Below are 22,500 nucleotides of genomic sequence, written 5' to 3' on the forward strand. Positions count from 1 at the left end.
TCAGCCCCATGATCAAGAAGAATCTCAGCCACTTGGACATGACCCTCTCTATGATAAAGATACGGTTCATGTGAAACAGTAGCAATTGATACGAAAGCAGAGAAATGTGGGTAAGCCAGCAGGCAAAACAAACAGAGACAGACACACACAAACAGACAGACACACACAAACACACGGACAAACGGACAGACAGACAGACAGACACAGACAGACAGACACAGATGAATGGACAGACAGACACAGATGAATGGACAGACAAACAAAGAGACAGACAGACAGACGGACAGGCAGACAGACAAACAGACAGACAGACAGACATACAAAGACATCAGCCTATGAGCATGTTAACTCAGTAATCCAGAAATCCACAGACACTCCACACTTACCGTGTTGCCTCCATTAGAGGCGTGCAGCCAGTCTTTGTCTGATGGTCAGCATTAGACTTTCGATGAAGAAGAAGATCAACAACTTCAGCATGTCCTAAACAAACGGGAAGAAATAGAAATCTTGGCAGCTACTGGAAACACGATAGACTGCAACGAGTGTCTTGACATACAGCCATAGTAGTTGCTATATGCCTGACATGCCTTGATGTGAACAGTAGATTATAAATAGACAGATGGATAGACAAACTAACAGATAAACAGACAAACAGACAGACAGACAGACAGACAAACAGACACGTACACACACAGATAGACTGATGGATAAATGAACTAACAGACAAACAAACAAACAGATACACAGACAGATGGACAAACGGACAAACTGACAGATGAACAAATGAAAAGACAGACAGACAGACAGACAGACAGAGACAGACAGACACGTAGACACACAGATAGACTGATGGATAAATGAACTGACAGACAAACAAACAAACAGATACACAGACAGACGGACGAACGAACAAACTGACAGATGAACAAATGGAAAGACAAACAAACAGACCCTCAGACAGACAGACAAACAGACAAACAGACACGTAGACACACAGATAGACTGATGGATGAATGAACTGACAGACAAAGAAACAAACAGATACACAGACAAATGGACGGACAAACTGACAGATGAACAAATGGAAAACAGACAGACAGACAGACAGACAGACAAGCAGACACGTAGACACACAGATAGACTGATGGATGAATGAACTGACACAAACAAACAGATACACAGACAAACAGACAGATGGACGGACAGACGGACAAACTGACAGATGAACAAATGGAAAGACAGACAGACAAAGACAGACACACCGACAGACAAACAGACTCTCAGACAGACAGACAGACAAACAGACTCTCACACAGACAGACAAACAGACTCTCACACAGACAGACAAACAGACTCTCACACAGACAGACAAACAGACTCTCACACAGACAGACAGACAGACAAACAGACTCTCACACAGACAGACACACAGGCAGACACACAGACAGACAGACAAACACACACACACACACACACACACACACACACACACACACACACACACACACACACACACACACAAATGGACAAACTGACAAACACACAGACAGACACAGACAAACACACAGACAAATGGGTAAACTAACGGCAAACAGACAAACAAATAGACAGACAGAAAAGACAGGTAGGCATGCGGACAGGCAGACAAACAAACAAACAGACAAACAAATGAACAAACAGACAAACAGATAAGCATACAAACTGTCACGCTATTTCAACCGACCAGCACTCGACATCCCAACACCTCCATCACTCAAGCCTCCACAACCCAACAACCTGATCATCACCAACGTTCCTCACTCAACCAACACCTCCTTATCCCCACACATCACACACATTACACACATCCTCCAGCATACAACAATCAAACAAGCCACACGCACCTCTCAACCAACTCACCTTTCCAGCAAGCGAGAGTCAACGGAGTGTCATCATTGCTGCCCGACGGTTCATCCAGCTTTGCTCCTCTATCAAGCAAGAGTCTGGTCGTCTCCAAATGTCCTTCTCTAGCCGCCAACATGAGGGGAGTGCAGCCGGCCTTGTTCCTGTGCTCGATGTATGAGTTGGCATCTAAGAGTAACCTCACAACGGCAACGTGGCCTGCAAAGACATTGAATGGTTAATGGAGGAGTGAGGGATCTAGATGAGTGTGTGCTACCTTTCCAGCATGCGAGTGTCAGCGGGATGTTGTTCTCGCTGCCTGATGGCGTGTTGACGCGACCGCCGTGTTTTAGAATTAGTTCGGCAACGGTGAAGTGGCCTTCGCTGTGAAGAAGAAAGATGATTAGCAGGAAGATGAATAGATAGGATACAGAAAAGTATATGCAAACTGACAGACACATAGATACATATAGAGACAAACAGACAGACAGACAAACAAACGGACAAGACAGACGGACAGATAGACAGACAGACAAACAGACAGACACAACAGAAAAGAAAACAGACAGAAATAAACAAAAACAGAGACAAAGACAAAACAAACAAACACACACACACACACACACACACACACACACACACACAGACATGAACAAAAGGAAAGACAAGCAGATAAACAGACAGACAACATAACAAACAATAAGGCAAACAGACCAAAGACAAACAGACAGACAAACAGACAGACAAACAGGCAGACAGACAGACAGACAGACAGACAGACAGACAACCACAAGAAAGAGCCCAGAGAAAGGTACTGTGATTGCAAGGATCGACCTGACACAGCGATAATGGATCCAGTAACCGGAACAGACGTCAAACTACTAGATGTGTCTTTGGCCCACCCATGGTGTGCCGATGTCTTGTCAAGAGCAGCCCGAGAAGACGGGGCAGCAGCGGTAAGAAGGGAAGAGAAGAAAGTAGAAAAATACCAGTCGAAGGTCCTGCCGGGTGGATTATGCCTCAACTTCGTGCCTCTAGTTATGGAACACTTCGGTCGTTGGGGGAGACAAGCACAATCACTCCTGTCTCAATTATCTCAACTAAGTAAACACATCGACCTTGGTAACAGTGACCAAGATTTCAAGTGATACTGGAGAAGAAGATCCGCTGTAGCTCTCCAAAGGTGCAACGCAAAGGTTCTCATCCAGAAGATGAACCGCTCACGAAGTAAAGAAAATGACATTAGTGACATATATAGTGTCCAATTGCTTGTAACCTAAGTTGATATATAACGGACTTTCGTATCTGTAGCTTGTAATAGTTTATATGTATGAAATATAGAGTGGACAGACAGACAGACAGACAGACAGACAATCAGACAAACAAACAGACAAACAGACAGACAGTCAAACAAACAACCAGACAAACAGACAGACAGACAGACAGTCAAACAAACAACCAGACAAACAGACAGACAGACAGAGACAGTCAAAGAGACAAATCCACAGACAGACAAAAGGACAAACAAATAGACAGACAGACAAAAACATACAAACACCACATGTTCTCCCTACCGAGCAGCAAGCATCAACGGGGTGCATCCGTCCTTCGTTCGATGCTCCAAATCAGACCCATGCTTCAGCAGTAACTCGACAACATCACGATGACCCTTCCAACACGCACTCGTAAGAGGAATGTCGTTGTTCGAGCCACTTGGAACATTCACGCGCGCATTTCTCTTCAACAAACACTCAGCAACGGCCGTATGACCTCCCAACGCAGCAAACATCAACGGCGTAAATCCTTCCTTCGTTCGATGCTCGAGATCGGCGCCACGATTAAGCAACAACTCGACGACATCCATGTGACCTTTCCAGCAAGCAAACGTCAGGGGACTGTCCATGTTTGAGTCGCTGTGCACGTTGAGCTTCGCATTCTGATTGAGCAGCATCTCAGACACCTAAGCAGAAAGCTCAAATTGGAGACAGAAACATGTGCAAAACGTGCAACATCGTAGCACAAAATTAATGTGCTACATTGTAGTATAGCTCAAATAAATAGAGAAAATGAGAGAAAATGCAACATTGTAAATGACAGAAAAAGTGTGCAACATTGTAGTACAAATGTGCAACACTGTAACACAGTTCAAATACAGAGACAAAAGGAGAGAGAAATGTGCAACATCATAGCACAAATGTACACTATTTGTAGCACAGCTCAAGTGCATAGACAAAACAAAGCAAATGTGCAACATTGTAGTACAAATGTGCAACATTGTAACACAGCTAAATACAAAGACAAAAAGGAGAGAGAAATGTGCAACATTGTAGCACAAATGTGCAACACTGTAGCACAGCTAAATACAGAGACAAAAAGGAGAGAAAAATGTACAACACTGTAGTACAGCTAAATACAGAGACAAAAAGGAGAGAAAAATGTGTAGCACAGTGGGAGCAGAGAGGCCACCCGTATTATTCAACATCCAGGTAAGGAAAACGTTTGCAAATTTGTCACCCGCATTGTTGTGTTTTCAACAAAAAGGTTGCATCCTGTTTGAGCATTGGGCAAAACCAGAGAGGCCAGACGCCCGCACACTTCCGGATACCAACACGTTTTGGACTTTCCCTAAACTTCCATGCAAATGTCCGTCAACTCCGTTTGTGTTTGGAGGTTTCTCAGATGACGACGAAATGACGACAAACCCGCCAGTGAGAGCCGTCGTCGCGCCCGGTGTTGTCGCTCTACCTTGGGCGCGACGCATTAGTTCCGCGCGCGCGAAGCGTCGCGCCGAGCAACAGGCGCGTACCGGTGTGTTAAACCCGCCTGACACGGCACCCCACATCCTGTGAATATCGCCGCAATCTTTTTCTTCTCGGCTGCGAACGCATCGCGTTGCGGCGATACTTATGCTCGCTTGTATGACGAGATAACGACACACGCACACGTGCGCGACGTTCGCTTACCTTCACGTGTCCGGCAAGAGCGGCAAACATGAGCGCCGTGCATCCATCCTTCGTCCTGTGCTCGACGTTCGCATTGCGGTCCAACAGCAGCCGCACAATCGCCTCGTTTCCCAACGTACAAGCCCACGTGAGTGCCGAATCGTGCGTCGTCTCGGTCGCCGCGTCGATATCGGCTCCACGGTCGAGAAGAAGCGACGCCATCTGAGAAAAAAGAGAAAGAAATCGGTCGAATTTCTCGCCGATTATTGAGGTCTAGCGCACCTGGACGTAGCCCTGACTGCAAGCCTCGAGTAGCGGCGTGTTGCCAGCCTTGTTTCGTCGGCTCACAATTGCGCCACTCTCCATGAGAAGCTCAGCAATTTCCTGCTTTCCTTGCCGACACGCCAAACTCAGCATCTCATCCAGACTAACGTCGCCATCGTGTAGTGGCCGCGGCGCGTCGGAATCGCCGCCGGTCGCGTCGCGTTCGACGGGCATGACGAGCAGCTAGCGGACGATGTGAACGAGGCGGTCGAATGCTCGCTGTGCTCGTCGAAAAACGTGAAAAATCGGCGTGAGAGAAATTGTCGCAAGGACGAAGCGGGGAAGCGACGTGAAGACGTTGTGAAAGACGGGGACGGTCCTGAGAAGCGCCACACGTCGCCTGCTTGCGAGATAGCTACAGTAAGAGGTCACGAAACTCTCTCCCGATTGACTGTCAGTCTAATACGGGATATCTATTTATATCCCGGATGCAATTAGTCATTGCGAAATCCGCAAAGGAAAGAGTTGATTGTAACGTCGCATATTATAATATTTAGTCAACAACATTTGTTTGGTTGTGCGAGTTTCGCGTTTTTTCTTTCAACAATCACGTAATGACGACACAACCGGCGTAACATTGAGTCTTGTACCTATGACGTCCACGTTTGCGCGTACAAAGCTCAGTAATTCGAGGCTTGTTGCAAAGCTGGAGCCGTATTTAGACTCAGCTTTGCACAGAGCCATCTAGAGAGTGCAGGTAGGCACCGGTCTCGCGTAGCCAGACCCTTTTCGGCACGTAGGCGAGAAAGTTTAGTCTCGCGTAGCCAGACCTTAACCCCGCCCTCATGACGCGCGGGAAGCGTTCATCCAACAAAGCGCAGTGCCGGAATTGTGGGTGTGGACTTCGTCAGTTTGGGCTGTCTAGTGGGGAAATAGAAAATTGAATTAGTGTAACTTTACTTCAATGACGTCTACTAAACACAATGTAAACACTCATTACAAGTTTGAGATCGCATTCTAGAACAGCTGCAGAAATACTACTGACAAAAGTAGGTGCGGATTCTTCTAAAGCTCTGAATTGAGTTCGCTTGTGACTCTGGAGACGTCATTGAGAACTAATTGGCTGTCTAGAGTATTCTAAGGAATGCAATTAAAGTGATTACACCTACTCTTTAGCTAGAATCTAACATTCCGGAAGCTGCTCGTTCCAACATATTTGAACATCATTCTGACTGTTAGAATGCACCAGTGTCTCCACCTCTTCACGTGCATTCTGGAGATATCATTTCCATGTTTGTAAGTGCCCGGGATACCAAGATCTGGTAATTTTCTAGTCGCGTCCCCAGACTCTCTCGCGCTAGTCTTGTCCGGTGCCCTGGTCTGTAAGTTTTGTCCTTCTGAATAAATTGGAATGGCGCCTCTACTGTGTGCAATTTAAGTATATGCTTCAAAGAAAACCTTAAAGCGACACTGTCAAGATTTTATCCTCGGATACCTAACGTCTAAACGCCCCCGCAAACTTGAATTTAGGTAGAAATTTTTCAAGTTCTCCAAAACGAGGAATCGTTGGCAAGTGCGATTTTACCTGTAGTTATATTGCGTTATCTGCCACGTTTTGGCAATAGATCGACTTTTGTCGTGCTTTGAGTGCCTGACAGCCGATGTCGTCGTACTGACTAGGTCATTGCGCATGGATTTGATACGTCGTATAAGTTTTGTAAATATAGAGCAAGTATAGCGTTTGTTTTCGACTTCGAACGGTTACTTTCTGCGGCGAAAACGGGCCCTTTGCAAGCCGCACGTGATGGACAAGATTCCCGGAAGTTGTCACCGATATGACTTCGGTATCTCAGAAGAGAAGCCATGGAGGTGCACGTCAAGGGGCAGGACGTCGCCGCAAGTGCACAACAAGTGTTATGAAGACTATTAAACTGTCGCAAGACATCTATAGTAGGCTCCTAGCTATAGACATCCTAGCGAAAAGTCCCATTGTCTGCGTACCGGAATAACCACTGCTCCTTCGTCAGCAGACGTGTCTGATGCACTAATACGCGTTCTATCGTCACGAAACGCCATTACGCTGTCCTAGGAGTCCCGATGTAGGTTTGCGCGCGAAGTGTGACACGCCTAGAGCGCACAAGCATGCGCACTTGTGCGCTCAAATCTTGACAGTGTCGCTTTAATACAGCAACATGTGTACAAGCTTCTCCAAGTCCAGCCATGCAGTTGCAATGTGCACAACATCTGTCTTAATTTTTACAAATCAACCATGAAGTGAGGTGTTTTATTGCATTTTTGAGAATGAGAAACTTGTAAAATTTCAGACTGTGGGGTGTCTTACAATATTCTACACTTACAGGACTTAGTCTACTATAGCGCAATGCTAGGCTATACATGTTACACTAACATCCTAGCATGTCCACTTCCTTTACATTTCCCAAATATATAGCACAGACATTGTCACACAAACAAATACTGACCATTAACTAAGAGGAAAACTTTGATCTAATGTCAGTTGATTGTCTACCAAAGATTATTGAACTCTCACATTAAATTGCAACATACAAGACTGTATTCTCTTTCACAATCCTCTCACTTAGAGCTGACAAAGATTGTCCAACAGGTATACTGTAGGTGAAATATATACACTAACAAAAATCTTTACTATAAATTACCACATAATTACTACTGAGGTTTCCACAACACATCTAGCTCCCACAACATGCGCAGGGACATCTTTCACCCAGCCAATTCTAGACTGGTAATAAACTTACAAAGATTTGCATCTGCGGACTCTAGACTGCTTGGCTGTTATGAAGGTCGTCTGAAGAACTAAATAGGAGACAATGTCCGAACTGTAGACAGAAGGAAACGTGGTGTTCTGTAGCAATGGTCTCTCCAACTGCAGTGGATCAACCCCTCCAATCAGTACCAGCTTGGCTAGATAGCGAGGTATCGCATCAGATAGCAGATTGTCGGAGCACTTTGATAGTTTCCTGCTGGCTGGAAGTGTAGTAAATAGAGGCAAGGGAGGTTAAATTTGCTTATACCGACACCCATGCATGTATCACATAGACACCAAAATGGCCGACACTAACGTGCGCTAGAAAAATGTGACGTCAATGAAAACGCTCTATTGTTCGAATGGACTCTAATTAAAAATCACGCGTTTGCTTATTAGGCAGACTGCATGGGTGCCGATAGAATCATTTAGCGAATGTTTATCACCAGACGCGATTAGTCAAAGTCTAGCTAATTACACTAGTGAGAACTACTAATATGTTGACCGGACGAACTTGTCCGCCGTCATCAGACCTCACTTTCCTTTCTCACGTTTGCAACGTTAACCGCAACACTATCTCTAGATTGTGGTGCGTGCAACAGCTTGATCGAATTACTGTACCACTATTTTGTGGGAAAGTCTGACGCCGTTTTCAGTGACGCCGAATATTTGACGCATGGACGGCGTTGCTGTGTGACGCATGCAGTGCATGAGCGCCCTCACGTCCTGTTGTCTATCGCACGTCGTCTTTTGCCTTCAACACTGAGCACGTATCACGCGTAGCCAGCTGCAGTATACGTCTGTAAACTCATTGTCTACAGAATAGAGAAAAAGAGAGAGCGAGGGATATCTGATTTCATTCTGACTCTATGGCCACAAGCCCGCGCGCGTTAGGAGCCTCGTGCAAGCTGACTGACACGTGATGACAGGTGAGGTAAAGCGCGCGAAACGAGGGAAGAGACGTCGCGCCTAGCTAGTCAACTCTCTCGGTAATTCCTCGCTATCAGCAAAGTCTTGAAAGTTGCTTTGCACTGTCACAGCAGAATAGAGCTGGAATGCATTGCTGCCTATCTACAAAGTGGTTGCGTGGTATCATGTACGCAACGCAGCTGTCTACTACGCGCTAATTACGTTACGTACCTGACCACTGACTCTCCGTTTGTGATGATCGAGTGCTTAACGTCATTAGATTACAGGTTTGTCCTGGCTTTGTGACTACGCAATCAACGTACGTACTCACTAGTGTGCGTACTTCCTTTACTAACGTAATTAGCTGCACTCTCTCGACATCCTTGTGACTTTGTAGCGGTCTGTGGCACTTCCATGTACAGTCACTACGTAGTAGAGCTGCAGTTGGTATGTGGTTTGGTTTGCGTAATCAAATGTAGTGCCCAAAGCGTTTGCACGTGCTATAGACGTAAAGTTAGCAATCTGTATGTAAGTTCCATTTCGTACGTCTTGCTGGCGTGTTTGGAGCGTCCGTAGGAGGGTATACGTATTTCATAGAGCCATGCATCTGTGAGTCTACAACCGCTAGCCAAACGCATCAGCTAATGGACACTCAGTCTAGACTGCTGTACACGTGGATTTCGGGTCTCTTCATAACACTGACCATGTGGTGAGAAATCCACCCAAGACAACTCAATGACGAATTTATTAATTAGAAGGGTTTGGGCGGACATGGGATCGACGCAGGTCTGCAGTATTAAAAGAATCTGTCAAGTCTTCGTACCAATTAATCTAGACTTGAGTGTAATGTTTTAATTAATTAATAGGAATTGTTTACCAGTTTATTTGTAGTTGATAAATATTGAATAGATCTCAATTGGTCATTCAATTGCTAGCCGACAGAGTCCCTTTATTCGCTCTTGCAGATTATTGTCTGTCGCGAAAATGCGTTAGCCTCGTACCTGGACACTCCAGATGTTGTGTGGCCAGGTCTGCGCGGCCAAGCTCCGCCCACAATAAACGTAAAATGGCTAATTTATTTAATCACTAGAACCAACATTTCCGGAATTTGTCGTCAAGAAACCGTTGGCGGAACACTCGTCTTCAATAGCTGGGCATAAGCTATGACCCACTGGCACACCCTGCTCCGACGGCCTTGGCCGCCCTGAGACTCATCTCACTCGTGATATCACACGTGCACGAAGAAAACCTAGCCGAGTACAGTACATGCAAGACTAAACGTGCACGACCTTCAGGAAACGCACGACCTTCAGGAAACGCACAACCAAGAAGTGCATGGAGTTTCCTTGCACCCTGGAAGCCCTTTGAGACACATCTCGAGTCCTGTTTCTCACGCGTCCAAACACAACATAAACAACAGCCGCTTCAATTCAATTAGTTGTTTTATGAATTGTTTACAAGTTGTAAAGAACGCATGCGCGACTTACTCTCTACATGAGAATCTATATATTTTCAACTCCTGTATGTATTGACCAACTTTTTGCTACAAACTGCAGTTTCTTCTCTATAGAAAGCAATCTAAAGATAAGGTTTATTCTACTACCATACGTCTAAACTATATGTCTGTTAGGATGAATATATATATATATATATATATATATATATATATATATATATATATATATATCTTCTAGTGATTCTTACTTAATTAGGGCTCAAAGAACCTCTGCTCGAGCTTTCGCTTCCTCCGCGGGGCACGGCTACCACAGTCAATGTCTGAGACTCGTTCGCGTGTTTAGACCTGATGTGTGTCTCCAAGTTGCAAGCCTTCGCAAATGTTCTGCGACAGACTTGACATTCGTGCTTGTGTCCAGTGTGCGTGCCGATATGAGAGTACAACGTGGAGTATGCTTTGAACGAGCAGCCACAGAAGCGGCAGACGTAGGGACGCTCGCCAGTGTGAATTCTCTTGTGCTCGTAAAGGTGCTGAGCTCGGGAGAAGACCTTTCCACAATCAGAGCACTTATGTTCTTTCACCTTGAAGTGGACTTTGAGATGAGTGCGCATGTTACACGCCTGCGTGAATGACCTGCCACAGATGTCGCACTTGAATCGCTTGTCTCCGAAATGGATACGGCGGTGAACTAAAAGGCCCTTTCGAGCCATCACCTTGCCACAGATGTCGCATTTTGTGTTGTCGGTAGCATCGTTGACCCGTTCGGGTTTGCGGCGATATTCGGCAGGCAAACGAGACATGAAGCAGCGTATATTGATGCTGTGCTGCTCTGATGTTGTCATCAAACTTTGAACGTCGACAGAATTACATTCTGTGATTGCCTTACCAGCACTAGTAACTGAAGAGGTCACTGGAACGTTGTCACCGGGTGAGTTGCTTGATTGTGTTGAAAATTCGTTGTTTTCTTGGCTTTCTTGAATTAGAAGACGCAACTGTTCTTTCTGCCGTTTCTCCATTTCAGTTTCCATCTCTAGTTGATCTTTCTCCTGACTTTCAGAAAATGACTGTCTAATGAATTGAGAAGAGTCATAGTTATAGGTGGCTGGAGTCTTGGACCCAATGGGAGGGACAGTGGCTGCAATCTGGTTGAAGTAGTGCTCTGGAGTTGAGACCAATTGAGACCCTGAGTGTGACGACATCAAACTACTGGTAGAATTGGAGCTGCATGCTGGGCTCGTTCCATTACCTAGATTAGAAACGGCTACACTGGAAATAGGTTGTTGGCTCTGAAGGGATGACATAACCAAGGGAGGCGGGTAGTTCATGGAGATGCCTCCTTGAACCATCATCAACTCAGATGGACGGCAATACTGAGACACCATGGGAAGACGGACGGGAACACGAAAAGGAAAATACTGAACAGAATTTGGTGAGTAGAAGGAAGCATAGGAGGATAAGTACGTTGGAGAGTTCTGTTTCATGGTGGACAATGTATACGGCGGAGGAGAACAAGGCTGAAACGGCTGAGTAGACGGCACAGGTGACTTCCCTTTTCTGGATACAATCCTTCTTTCTTTCTTCATCACTGAAGTCTCATTCAGTGGAAGAGGAACAGAAAACTCAGCAAGTATTCTGGAGGCACTGGCTTTCATGCCAAGAGACAACCGATCAATATCTTCTAGTTCAGGTTTTAACAAAGCAACCTGCCTTAGACTTTCAACAATCACATCAGCTGCGCTTGTAGAATATGGCGTTTGTGTCTGTCCTTCTGTAATAACTTGTCCTAATTCCTTCCTTTCTGCATCAGGTCCTTGTGGCTTCATGTCAGATAGCCGACTACCCTGACAACTTGGAGATTTCCAAAGAGCTGGAGGAAGGGACTTAATTGCAGCCCGCTTCAGACGCAGCAACTCTTCCCGCCTACGCAGTACTGACACAAAGTGCTCATTTTCCTCCTCTGAACACACACATTGACTCTCCTGCTCATCACCACTAAAAGATGTGGTGCTCTCACACATGCTGATCACCATCTGTTGCCTATCATCTTCCTGTCCTAGCTCCATCTCTTGCTCTTGACGCACGTAGACTTGAGAAGCCTGTGTTTCTTCTTCAGAAGATACAGTATCAGGTTTTAAAGCCACTTCCTGTTTGTCCATACCGTCAGTTAAGAGCTGACTTGTAAAGTCCTTTCTGCTTGCTCCACCATCACATGCATCTCTCGATACTCCATCATATGTGGACACTTGATTCAAAAAACTCTTTGTTTCCATTTCGAGACGGTCACGCAGCGCCTGTAGCTGCATCTCATTAAGATTCCTGGTGGAAGGATCCAGAGAAATCCTGGTAGTTACCAGCACTTCAAGATCGTTCTGCTCAAACTTCTTCTGTTCATCTTCTCCGGCTAGAGCCAGGTCTGATTCCTGAAGCCCATCCATCTACAGAAATATGTACAACAAATACTGAAAACATACAAAGCGACTCTAACTTATATAGTATTAGGGCAATGGAACCAAGCCTTCATTGGCCAGATTGGCTTGGTTTTTAGTGTCCATACAAACACCAACAGCAACATGCGTCATAATTTAGTAGGACGTTACTACAACTTCCGTTTGCGGTCTGCGGGCAACCGCCCCCATTTTCCCTCTGCGGCGCAGTGCGGTTACGTATCTCCTCCTTCAGTTACAGCCAATTGCAAGCGAGTATGTTTCCTGCCAAATAAATGAAACGCGGGGATCACGTTACAGTGGCCAACACACATACTGAACGTCAAACCACAATCAACAGAAAGCAAAAGCACAAGATTTCGGAGCTATACTCCTACACAGCTGTTAACTGATCTCCATCCTCAAGGATGCACCACCCCTAGGGTCTGCAGTCCACAAAACCAGCAATTATGAGATTGAATAATTCTGCACAGTACTAGCACACTAGCACATGCAGCACCCCTATGAGAACAGAACACACTTTCCATTCTTTCTTCCGACCGGATATTTGCATACTAAACATTAACCGCCCACAACGACTGCGAAAAAATCGCTGACCCGTCACGTACTACAACTCTGCAACGTCTACCCACGGTTACACTACAGGACTCTTCTCAAAATGATCCACGAAAACATTTATAACCCGACTTCTCAGCGATGGAGAAGGACATAGCCAGCAGAGCATCGGCAATGGAGTCACGAGTGCTGAAGCATGACTGACGACGATTGCGACGTTCTACCTTGTCGGAGTCGGTCGGACGTGCGGCTCCACACAACGTTTTGTCGACTTCCGGCAAAACCGACAAGTTTCGTCTGCGAGCTCCGTCGAAACGGTGCGAACGTGCCGATGGAGCAGCTAAAGTAACGCGTGGGCTTGGAAGGCAAAAGGCGGAGTCGCTACGTACGTCGACTGGTGATTGGTCGCCGGCGGCAGCGGAGGAGAATAGTTGAAAATGCTTACCTGTACGCGTGTGAACAAAAGTCACGGCGAGAACGCAAAAGATTGTTGGAGAAATTTCGCATTTAAGGACGACGTCTCGCTATAGCGCTTATACACTCAAGCATGTTGTAAAACCCTACACGTTGTAGCTACTAATCTAATTTGCACAAAATCCAATGTCCCTTCAATGTGTTAATCAGCAGGCCTGTTTCACTCAGCACTGTCTGCCTCTTCGACTTCTGCATAAATACATATACAAAGAAGCAATGTTACTACCTTAGGAAACTAGAGGTTCCATTGCAACATGGAGACAACAAACCTTCAGCCTCGTCACACAAGCCCTCGTGTCGAATGCGAATTTGTTGCTTGCTCTTGCAGTTGGCCGCTTTCAGATGGCATGCACTCTTGTACGATTTGTCGTCCTCGCCGCACACGGGCTCGTCGAATTCGTCGCAATCAGTCGAGCAGACGCATCCGGCTCGACCGTTTGTGACCTCGCAGTGCTTGTCTTCGTCACATTCGAGCTCGTCGCAGCTCAATCCGTTTCCTAAAATAAAGAAGCATAGTGTAGCAACCGAGATGGCCTTAATTCATGCTGCTGTTAAGCTATATGCCAGCACTCTTTAGCAAATTTGTAGGAGCAGATGATGCATTGTACGAGTACATGTATTCTTTCATGCAATGCCACTTCAACATAATCAGCATACGGACTGCTTCATATTTCTACCTATGAATTACTTAATCAAATAGAAAACAAAGCCTCGGGCCAACAAGTTCCACATAGAGCATTCAATGCAATGCGACTTCACAGAGTCTGATCAATAAACAGTAGGATGACACCTTGACAGGGTACCCTGTCTCAACAGATGCTTGGCAACATTGTGGCGTTATCCATCCATGATCCATTTTCAATGAGAAAACGTTACATGAGCATGCACAGAATACCAAGAAACTAAAATCTTAGTTTTTAGATACTAGAGGACCAAAATTAACAAAAGGAGAGTGTCAACATGGTGGAATCAGTAAAGCAAACTGATCATATCACATCAGGCTAAGTAAACACATTGGAAGTCTCAAGCTGCTGAGTGGTTTGTGTACCATTTACAACACTCAATTACTTCCTGCATAAGGTAGTTTTGCCAACAAAAATCTAATAGAAAAGAAGCCATGAGACCGCTGAAGTAAGTCCATCCTGTCAAGCGGAGGTGCACAGCCTAACAAATGGCTTCTATTGTTGACCTAATAAGCTCTGAAATCAATCTCAGGTTAATCAGCATTGATGTGGATTGCTTAACCCAACATCAGCTCAGCAGGAAAACAGCACCAGCCTAGTAATGTACCCATCTGTCTTTACACAAAAGTTGTCCATCTTGCTGCATATCAGACCATGTAGCAACATTGGATAAATGATATAAATATTCATAGAGAACCGGACCAGGAACGTATTCTGGAAGTATCCATGCACTCCAAGAACTTAATCACTACAACCAAGTTTAGTAGAAATGCTAGGAAAGGACTAACAAAATGACATCCTAATTCTGAGGAAGATATTTATCCAAAATAAGAAAAACAGATTTCCTCAGCCACTTAGTATGTACAAGCCAAACGACTCAACTCTGATAACAAACACCTGGCAATACAAAACTTCTTGCATAGACAGCAGGCCATCTATCCTATGCTCGATGTTTGTGAACACCAATTCAATGAAACAAGAATGAGTTTAATTTCCACATACACTCTACAGCCAGAAACATAACATAACAACATCCTGTGCACAACTAAGTATCACAAGTAATACAACTTTGCTCCATTTAAAAAGCACAGAGTCTAATGTCTCATGATGATGTTACACCATGTGCTCATGCTTAGCCTTGATATAGTCTGAAAACCCTCAATAAAACCCAAGCATCTTAAATCATACAAACATAATTTGCTCAACACAAATACCACAACAGTCCAATTAGTTATCTTGATGCAGTTCTACCTTGCCTCTTAATTGACAGCAGTAATAATGGTTGATACACAAGCAACATATCCTTGACGAAACTTCATGACATTGAAGTCATGATATCAACCTCTTAGTAAATGTCAACTGTTGGCACCTTGGCTTGAAGTCATCAGTATGTGGCTAATTGCAATGCGCACGCGCGCGCGCACACACACACACACACACACACACACACACACACCAATTCTCTTACATTCCACAACATAACTAGACGAGAAATGACGCAACAGTTTGCCTACAAAGTGTACGTTTAACTTTACTACATACATATCCAAATCCACAACTCATTTATTTCCTTTAGATTACAAGTGATGCAACTAGCCACGATGCTCACCTCGGCACACGCCATCATACAACTTGACAATCTCCATTTGTTTAACACACGAATCGACTTCCAACAGACATTCATTGTCGTATGTTTCATCATTACTACCACACACTTGGTAGAGGATGCGTGGACAAGCTAATCGGCACACACATTTCCCCTCGAAACAGTGGCCCTTGAAGGTGCACTGATCGTCACTTGAGCAACCTGTTGGAACACGTTTTGCTGAAAACAAAAAACAAGATGAAACTATACATAAACAGGTGGATACAGCGGAATCAACTAAGTTAATTAACAGATAGTACAAAGCAAATAGCAGAAATAATTTAGAACGCCAGGCAGCTGCACGAACAGTCAGTCTGACAGATGGCTAGACAACCAAGCAAACAAACAAACAAACAGACAGACAAACAGACAGACAAACAGCCAAACAAGCAGACCAACAGACAGGCCAACAGACAGACAGACAGACAGACAAACAGACAAACTAACAAACACACCAGCAGATGTATTAAATTTCATCATACCCGCTCTCATTGAGGTACAATCAAGCAGGCCACTCTCCCACTCTCTCTGCCTGGAGCCTGTAAATTCGACTCCATTTTCATCCACACACCAGCAATAGCCAGACGCCGAACACTGTTTCGCTGAATACGATCCATCCTCGCCACACTGAGTTACATGACATCCCATCAGTCCTTTACATTTGCTCTGTTCAGCCTCCTGTTGCATTCGACAAGGAGCTAATCACGAATCACAAATTAGATAAGCATGACTACAAACAGATAAACTACCACAACACAAAGAGACACAGACAAACAGATAAACTACCACAACACAAAGAGACACAGACAAACAGATAAACAAACAAATAAAAAAGACAGACAGCCAGGCAGACGGACACAGACAGAGAGACAGACACATAAACAGACGGACAGACAGACACATAAACAGACAGACAGACAGACAGTTAAACGTGTGTGTATCCATCATCTGTATCCCTAAAATAATCCAATAGCTACTGTGGTACATAAACAGATTAACACAAAACACAACAACTTCAGTTCACCTGCTCTCTCTGCTCTCATTGTTTCACAATCAAGTTTACCACTTTCCCACTCTCTTTGCTGAGAATTCTCAAACTCAATGCCATCTTCGCCAACACACCAACAATAGCCAGTTGACCCAGAACACTGCTTTGCCGAATATGAACCATCTGAATCACACTGAGTCACATGACATCCCATCATGCCTTCACATTTCTTTCTTTCAGCCAGCTGCTTCTTAGTGCAAGGAGCTAATTACAAGTAAAACAAATCAAATTATTGGCAGCTACATAGTAACTATGGATGTAGATGCAAAAAGGAGGACAAACAGACAAAGAGACACACGGGCAGAGTAACAGGCAAACAGACAGACAGACAATGTACTGGCAGCAAGTACTATCAATAACATTACAACGTTGCAATAGTAGTGTTTCAGCTAAAAAGAGTGACAGAATAGTTTGTAGTAATGACTCTGTAGATGATAGCTACAAACATCAGAACGCTGTTTGTTAGAGTTTTTCTTCTACAAACACCATGGTCGTATCTCTTGAACTCTTAGTGATATACATAGCCTTTTCTGTACTAGCGTTGATGTTTCCATACATTCTCTTTGACAGACATACAGACAAATACTTTGACAGACACATAAACAGATAGATAGATAGATAGAGAGACAAACAGACAGACAGCCAAACAGCCAGCTAGACAGACAGACAGACAGACCTATTGTGTCAAATATATATTTAGTTTCCTTTATTCGACAGTACACCAAGTTCTCTGTTGCACACCCTAACAGTCTGTTTTCACAAAGCACAGAGAAAAGTGTCTGACAATGAAGCCATAAATAACCTAAATAGTTGTCTCAGGTCACATACCAAATGCCTTCCAACACAACATACCAAACACGACTGCCCTTGCACCGAGCAACATAGCAAACATAGCGTAGCGCGCATGCGTAGATAGTACTTATCCTTAGCAAAAAATTCGGCAAATATTCTTTCCATCATCTTCCCATGCTGACGTCATAAGTATGAGTTACTTCCCCAATTAACTTAAGATACAAAAATTCCGTATCCCGTATAAACCCACTCGAATCGTCTTCACTCAGTTCGACTTCGACTTCATCGACTACACAACAAATCGATAAATACAACAATGCGCATAGAAACAGAACGCACGCGACACTAACAATGCGTCGGCTCGGTTTCAGCTTGCACGACGTTTTCAGACTACAAGTCAACCAGAAGTTATAATCTACAATAACGACGACACAGACGACACGTTGGGTTTGAAGGTCTGCTTACCTGTGCGACGGCAAAGAGAAGACTAAGGACAAAAATCGCAGTTTTCATGGTGTCCTAGAGCAAGAGATGGTAAATAAACTGATAGGAACTCGGGAGAGCGATAAAGGAACGACTGACTTGATAAATCTGGCCAGCGCTTGGCAAGTGACGCAGTCTGTGAAAAGTCAACACTAACGCGCGCTACAAATGGGGTCGTACAGTACTCTGTGTGTACCGAGAACATGCCCACTAAATTAAATAAATAAACAAATATATAAATATCTAATAATTAAATAATTATAAAAAAAGAATAAACAAAAAATTTTTGGTGTTCAATTGGTCTCAGTAACTCGTTGCTTTAATTATAAATAAATATTAATACGTAATAAATAGATAAACATTAATAAACAATTAGGTCTATAAATATGATATTATTTTTTGACACAAATAGTCGGGATAGTATCGTACGCATAACACATTGATATTAGATCACGCAGCTACCGGACAGAATTCCGAAGGCGAAAGTCTGTACACAATCGTTATAATTCTTTTCTAGCAACTACTTGACACGTTGAGCCCCTGTAGCCTAATGGATATGGCATCGGCCTCCTACGATTGATCGGCAGCCGGGGGTTGCGGGTTCGAATCCCGTCAGGGGTGCTTTTTGCTGCCGTCAACTGCAATATCTTTAATAGTTTTTTTCTTACAACAGTACCTATTAAATAAAAGGTTATTGTATTTACTAAAGTTCAAAACCCGTTTTCCTGATCACAGTGTCAGCTCTGAGTGTACTCTGTATATGAAAGTATGCCTCGGAAGCCCAGATCTCTCGCGCACATAATGCACTAGTACACGTACACAATAAAGTAATTTTTACATCAACGTTGAGAATTACAGCAAAAATAATTTTTTTCAACACTGTATCCAAACAAAGAAAACTACACTGGTAATTTTAAAATTAAACGCATGAGTCTCTTGTGCTCCACCTCCAAAAGGCGTGGTTGCACCGTGGAACTGCCATGATGCCATCTCTGGCAATATGTGAGGCAGGCTTGGTACCACTGTTTGCATTGCAATGTCACCATTCGTCCATACCCATAGGGAACCGGAGTAGCTGCGAACACTTCCGTTTTGCAGCGTTCTGCGTCAACGAGTGGGAGGCGTATCCAAGTGTTCGCACGTTACTGTCTAACGCGTACACGGCCAGCACAGTACGCAGTCTCTGCAGTTTCGATCTGTCCATCTGTCCTACCCGTTTGCAAACTGCAACGAAAAATAGTTCATTTGCTTTCTACCAAGGTCAGATAATCGTGCAGCACTCTAGGTATCTAGGCAGCGCTAGCCTGTAGATAGAGCCAGGCACGAGAACATTTCTGTGTGACACATGATAGCTAGATCGCAATGATGCCAATTCGTTTCATTGTGGTGCAATGCGCAGACGCTGTTGATTGTCGTGCAGTTGATAGGCATGTAGCTCATCACACATGTACTCTAGAGTGCAGACATGAGTCGCCACGCCCTCATGTTCGTGAGCTCAGCGTGAACACTAAACGAGCGCGCATGTAGCTCGTACACAAACAGAAACAACTTGCTGTAACCGAGATTGCTCGACTTGTTTAGGAGCTTCCGACTTAATTCCTGCAAGCGGTTGGGCGGAGCTGCGAACACGATGGGAAAATCACAAGTTGGTGACCGTCTCCTTCCGCAGTTCATCCAAAATGAATTTAACCAAGTTATGTTTTGCAGTCGAAAGCGTCTGGAAAGACGGAGAAGAAAGGAAAAGGCAAGAACGAAACGGATGGCGACCCTGCCCACGGGAATCCGATAGAAGAAACAGCCACGCCGACCTTCGATCGACCGGCCAGAGTGCAGACCTTAACATCACCAACTAAAGTAATTCCCTACTTTATCACTTAGCCAAAGAAAGATAGACTTATGCTCTTTGTTTAGTATAGACCGAAGGCTAATTCTGCAAGGCGCCCACCTACTCGGTCAGGGCGCGCGACTGCTGTTGCATGGGATGCGAACCGGGACCAACCAGGTGAGATTGAAGACGGTAAAGCCGTTGCTAATGGCCCAAGTGTCATCGGAAGTCAACGAGATGTGGAGAACATCGAGTCTCAAGATGTGGCAACGATGCAAGAAAAACGAGCACCGAGTATCAAACCCAAACCGAAGGCTCCAGATCAGAGTATGAAAGAGAAAAGTGAAGAAGATAGAAAGGCGTTTGAGTCTCCTCGGACTAAGGTGCGCAGTAATCTATCAGCAGACGCACAGATTATCCAAGAGCTGGAGACAAACGCCAAAGCAAATGGTAAAAGTCCGACTTTCGTTCCCGACGTTAGTGATTCTCCGCGTACTCCTCGTCTTCCTCGAGTCACCCTCACAGCTTCACCAGCATCGAGTCCAAGTCGAGAGCGTTCGACATACGACCGAAGTCAATCGGAACCAGAAAAGCGACCGAAAAGCCCGAGACTGATTCTGGAAAAGAGCGTATCAGTCGAGCCATCGACGCAGTCGTTGCAAATGCAAACAAATCTAACGTTTTTCGAGTACGGACGTCGCACACCGACGGGATCGCGGTCTGGGACCGCATCGCCGGAGAGAAATAGAGCGTCTCCAGCAGCAACGAGAAAGAAGACACCGCCGACTACAACGGCTTCTACCTCTTCTTCAGGCAGAGGGACGCCCGTACTACCAAGACTGGCGTTTGATCACGTGACTGTGGGTAACATCATCGACAACAATCTTAAACGTCACAAACGTGCAAAGTCGGAAAGGTCCATCGACGTCGGCTTCTTAGAAAACAAAAAGCGAAGAAATTCGTTTGACGAACAGTTTCAAGGACAATTGAATGCTCTGCTGACTGTTTCAAATCCCAATCAGCAGCACAGTTCTAGATCAAGAAAGGACGGTGACTTTCCGTCACCCAGTCCGAAACGGTTCCACACACCGCAGCCGGAAAGAAGAGGAACGGGGCCGACAATAAAGACAGAACTTTGATAACAACAAGCTTAATTCTAAGGTCACAGCTGTATATGTACTATGCACACCACATATTACACATCAGGGTTTGTCAAATTCCCTGTGCATGGTTTTGCATGATAATTAGTGATATTAATTATTACAAACCTGTCTTTAGTCTTAATTAATTATTAGACTGCCTAGGATCATGACTAGTGCACTCCTAGGGACACAGACTGTATATGTTATGACGAGACAATCTAATGTGATAATAGAGCGTCCAATAGATCCTGGAGTATTAGTTTGCAATATCTTGGTACTTTGCCAATAGCCAATTTATTATTATTCAGTGTGGAAAATAGGGAATTATTTTGGCTAGGACAGACTGAGCTTAGGTAGCACATTCTTGTATGGTGTTACGTGTATAACTAAGTGCCTCCCCTACTGCAGCCATTTTGCAAGCAATTTTTGATAACCAACTTCCAAGGGAGAAATGGAGTTAAAGGCAGCTGAGGTTTTCTCTGGATAAAGCATGCTAGAAGGCACCTAAGTTCATGAAATTAACAGTTACACCATTGGAAAGGCCATCACGTGCTAAGAGACAAGGTTTACATTATCATATATGCGTATGGGTCGATGTTTTGTCCAAACATGTCTCAACACTCGTGCAATATTTGGTTAGACAAACACATTTGGTGGAACATTGTCCTCTGTCCTCCCGTTATTTTCCACACTGTAATATTAATATAAACTTCACTAGCAAAAGCCAACTTTGCACTAAAAAGACAATCAAATCACGTGACTTGTTCACTGATCCAAGTTTGGAATAGTATAGTCACAAACATGTAGTACATACAGAAATATCGTAAATTCAATATATTCCTTTATAATTAAAATAAACTAATTACATAGTTATAAAATTGTAATAATATATTAAACATTATTATAGCATACGTTTTTATTTAATTTTTTAAAATTATGCAATACTACTAAAATAATTAAATGTATGCAAATTTGTATCTAATTAAATTTAATACGTCCACACATTAGACATAACAATAACTGCACAGTAGTTCATATCATACATATAACTAGATGTTTACCTGTCTATTACATTCGATTTCAATATCAAACAGTGTGCTGTTCTCTTATCCGGGCTAGCAAATACATATTAATATCCCGTATATTAATCTCCCGTATTTGTATTCCATGGCTAC

The 22,500-nt window shown here is 44.2% G+C and overlaps 5 protein-coding genes and 1 non-coding gene across 6 annotated transcripts in view; 3 read left to right on the forward strand and 3 right to left on the reverse strand.

The window, feature by feature from the left end:
* LOC134177761 (ankyrin repeat and KH domain-containing protein 1-like) overlaps window positions 1–5,539 on the reverse strand; it is a 10,771-nt gene extending 5,232 nt beyond the window's left edge. The window contains exons 1-7 of the mRNA XM_062644538.1: window positions 5,106–5,539; window positions 4,845–5,045; window positions 3,456–3,841; window positions 2,159–2,265; window positions 1,900–2,100; window positions 387–480; window positions 1–48 (exon numbers count right to left, since the gene is read on the reverse strand). The exon at window positions 1–48 is cut by the window's left edge and continues 56 nt beyond it. Coding sequence (XP_062500522.1) covers window positions 1–48; window positions 387–480; window positions 1,900–2,100; window positions 2,159–2,265; window positions 3,456–3,841; window positions 4,845–5,045; window positions 5,106–5,321 — 1,253 coding nt within the window. The 5' untranslated portion in view covers window positions 5,322–5,539. The remainder of the gene's footprint in view (window positions 49–386; window positions 481–1,899; window positions 2,101–2,158; window positions 2,266–3,455; window positions 3,842–4,844; window positions 5,046–5,105) is intronic.
* A 4,746-nt stretch (window positions 5,540–10,285) lies between these two features.
* On the reverse strand, window positions 10,286–13,551 carry LOC134177187 (uncharacterized). The gene is made up of 2 exons (XM_062643944.1): window positions 13,458–13,551; window positions 10,286–12,669 (listed from the first exon to the last, which is right to left on the reverse strand). Exon 2 carries the CDS (start codon window positions 12,667–12,669, stop codon window positions 10,483–10,485), a length of 2,187 nt encoding a protein of 728 aa, XP_062499928.1. The 5' UTR covers window positions 13,458–13,551; the 3' UTR covers window positions 10,286–10,482.
* Window positions 13,552–13,720: 169 nt separating this feature from the next.
* On the reverse strand, window positions 13,721–18,512 carry LOC134177247 (agrin-like). Its single transcript, XM_062644029.1, has 9 exons — window positions 18,458–18,512; window positions 18,341–18,394; window positions 18,226–18,265; window positions 18,126–18,164; window positions 17,060–17,287; window positions 16,518–16,733; window positions 16,000–16,215; window positions 13,977–14,204; window positions 13,721–13,896 (listed from the first exon to the last, which is right to left on the reverse strand). The coding sequence occupies exons 2-9, from the start codon at window positions 18,386–18,388 to the stop codon at window positions 13,868–13,870; spliced, it is 1,044 nt and encodes a 347-aa protein (XP_062500013.1). The 5' UTR covers window positions 18,389–18,394; window positions 18,458–18,512; the 3' UTR covers window positions 13,721–13,867.
* A 382-nt stretch (window positions 18,513–18,894) lies between these two features.
* Trnar-ccu (transfer RNA arginine (anticodon CCU)) lies at window positions 18,895–18,979 on the forward strand. The gene is given in 2 exon segments: window positions 18,895–18,931; window positions 18,944–18,979. It is a non-coding gene; the product is annotated as a tRNA-Arg (tRNA).
* Window positions 18,980–19,512: 533 nt separating this feature from the next.
* Window positions 19,513–21,993, forward strand: LOC134176649 (histone H3.v1-like). The gene is made up of 4 exons (XM_062643309.1): window positions 19,513–19,618; window positions 19,940–20,003; window positions 20,066–20,212; window positions 20,270–21,993. The coding sequence occupies exons 2-4, from the start codon at window positions 19,989–19,991 to the stop codon at window positions 21,320–21,322; spliced, it is 1,215 nt and encodes a 404-aa protein (XP_062499293.1). The 5' UTR covers window positions 19,513–19,618; window positions 19,940–19,988; the 3' UTR covers window positions 21,323–21,993.
* A 271-nt stretch (window positions 21,994–22,264) lies between these two features.
* Window positions 22,265–22,500, forward strand: part of LOC134176648 (WASH complex subunit 2-like) — a 14,939-nt gene continuing 14,703 nt past the window's right edge. Inside the window, exon 1 of the mRNA XM_062643308.1 lies at window positions 22,265–22,500. This exon is cut by the window's right edge and continues 259 nt beyond it. Coding sequence (XP_062499292.1) covers window positions 22,493–22,500 — 8 coding nt within the window. The 5' untranslated portion in view covers window positions 22,265–22,492.

Source organism: Corticium candelabrum, chromosome 3 (assembly GCF_963422355.1).
Source record: "Corticium candelabrum chromosome 3, ooCorCand1.1, whole genome shotgun sequence".
Classification (NCBI taxonomy): Eukaryota; Metazoa; Porifera; class Homoscleromorpha; order Homosclerophorida; family Plakinidae; genus Corticium; species Corticium candelabrum.

Coding starts and splice junctions, on each gene's coding strand:
- LOC134176649 (XM_062643309.1), top strand. Junction 20,213..20,269: donor CCTTAACATCACCAACTAAA/GTAATTCCCTAC, acceptor CTCTTTGTTTAG/TATAGACCGAAGGCTAATTC.
- LOC134177247 (XM_062644029.1), bottom strand. CDS start 18,388: ATGAAAACTGCGATTTTTGTCCTTAGTCTTCTCTTTGCCGTCGCACAG. Junction 18,266..18,340: donor TTCTCTTTGCCGTCGCACAG/GTAAGCAGACCT, acceptor GTTGACTTGTAG/TCTGAAAACGTCGTGCAAGC. Junction 17,288..18,125: donor ACTGAGTGAAGACGATTCGA/GTGGGTTTATAC, acceptor ACTTGTAATTAG/CTCCTTGCACTAAGAAGCAG.
- LOC134177187 (XM_062643944.1), bottom strand. CDS start 12,669: ATGGATGGGCTTCAGGAATCAGACCTGGCTCTAGCCGGAGAAGATGAA.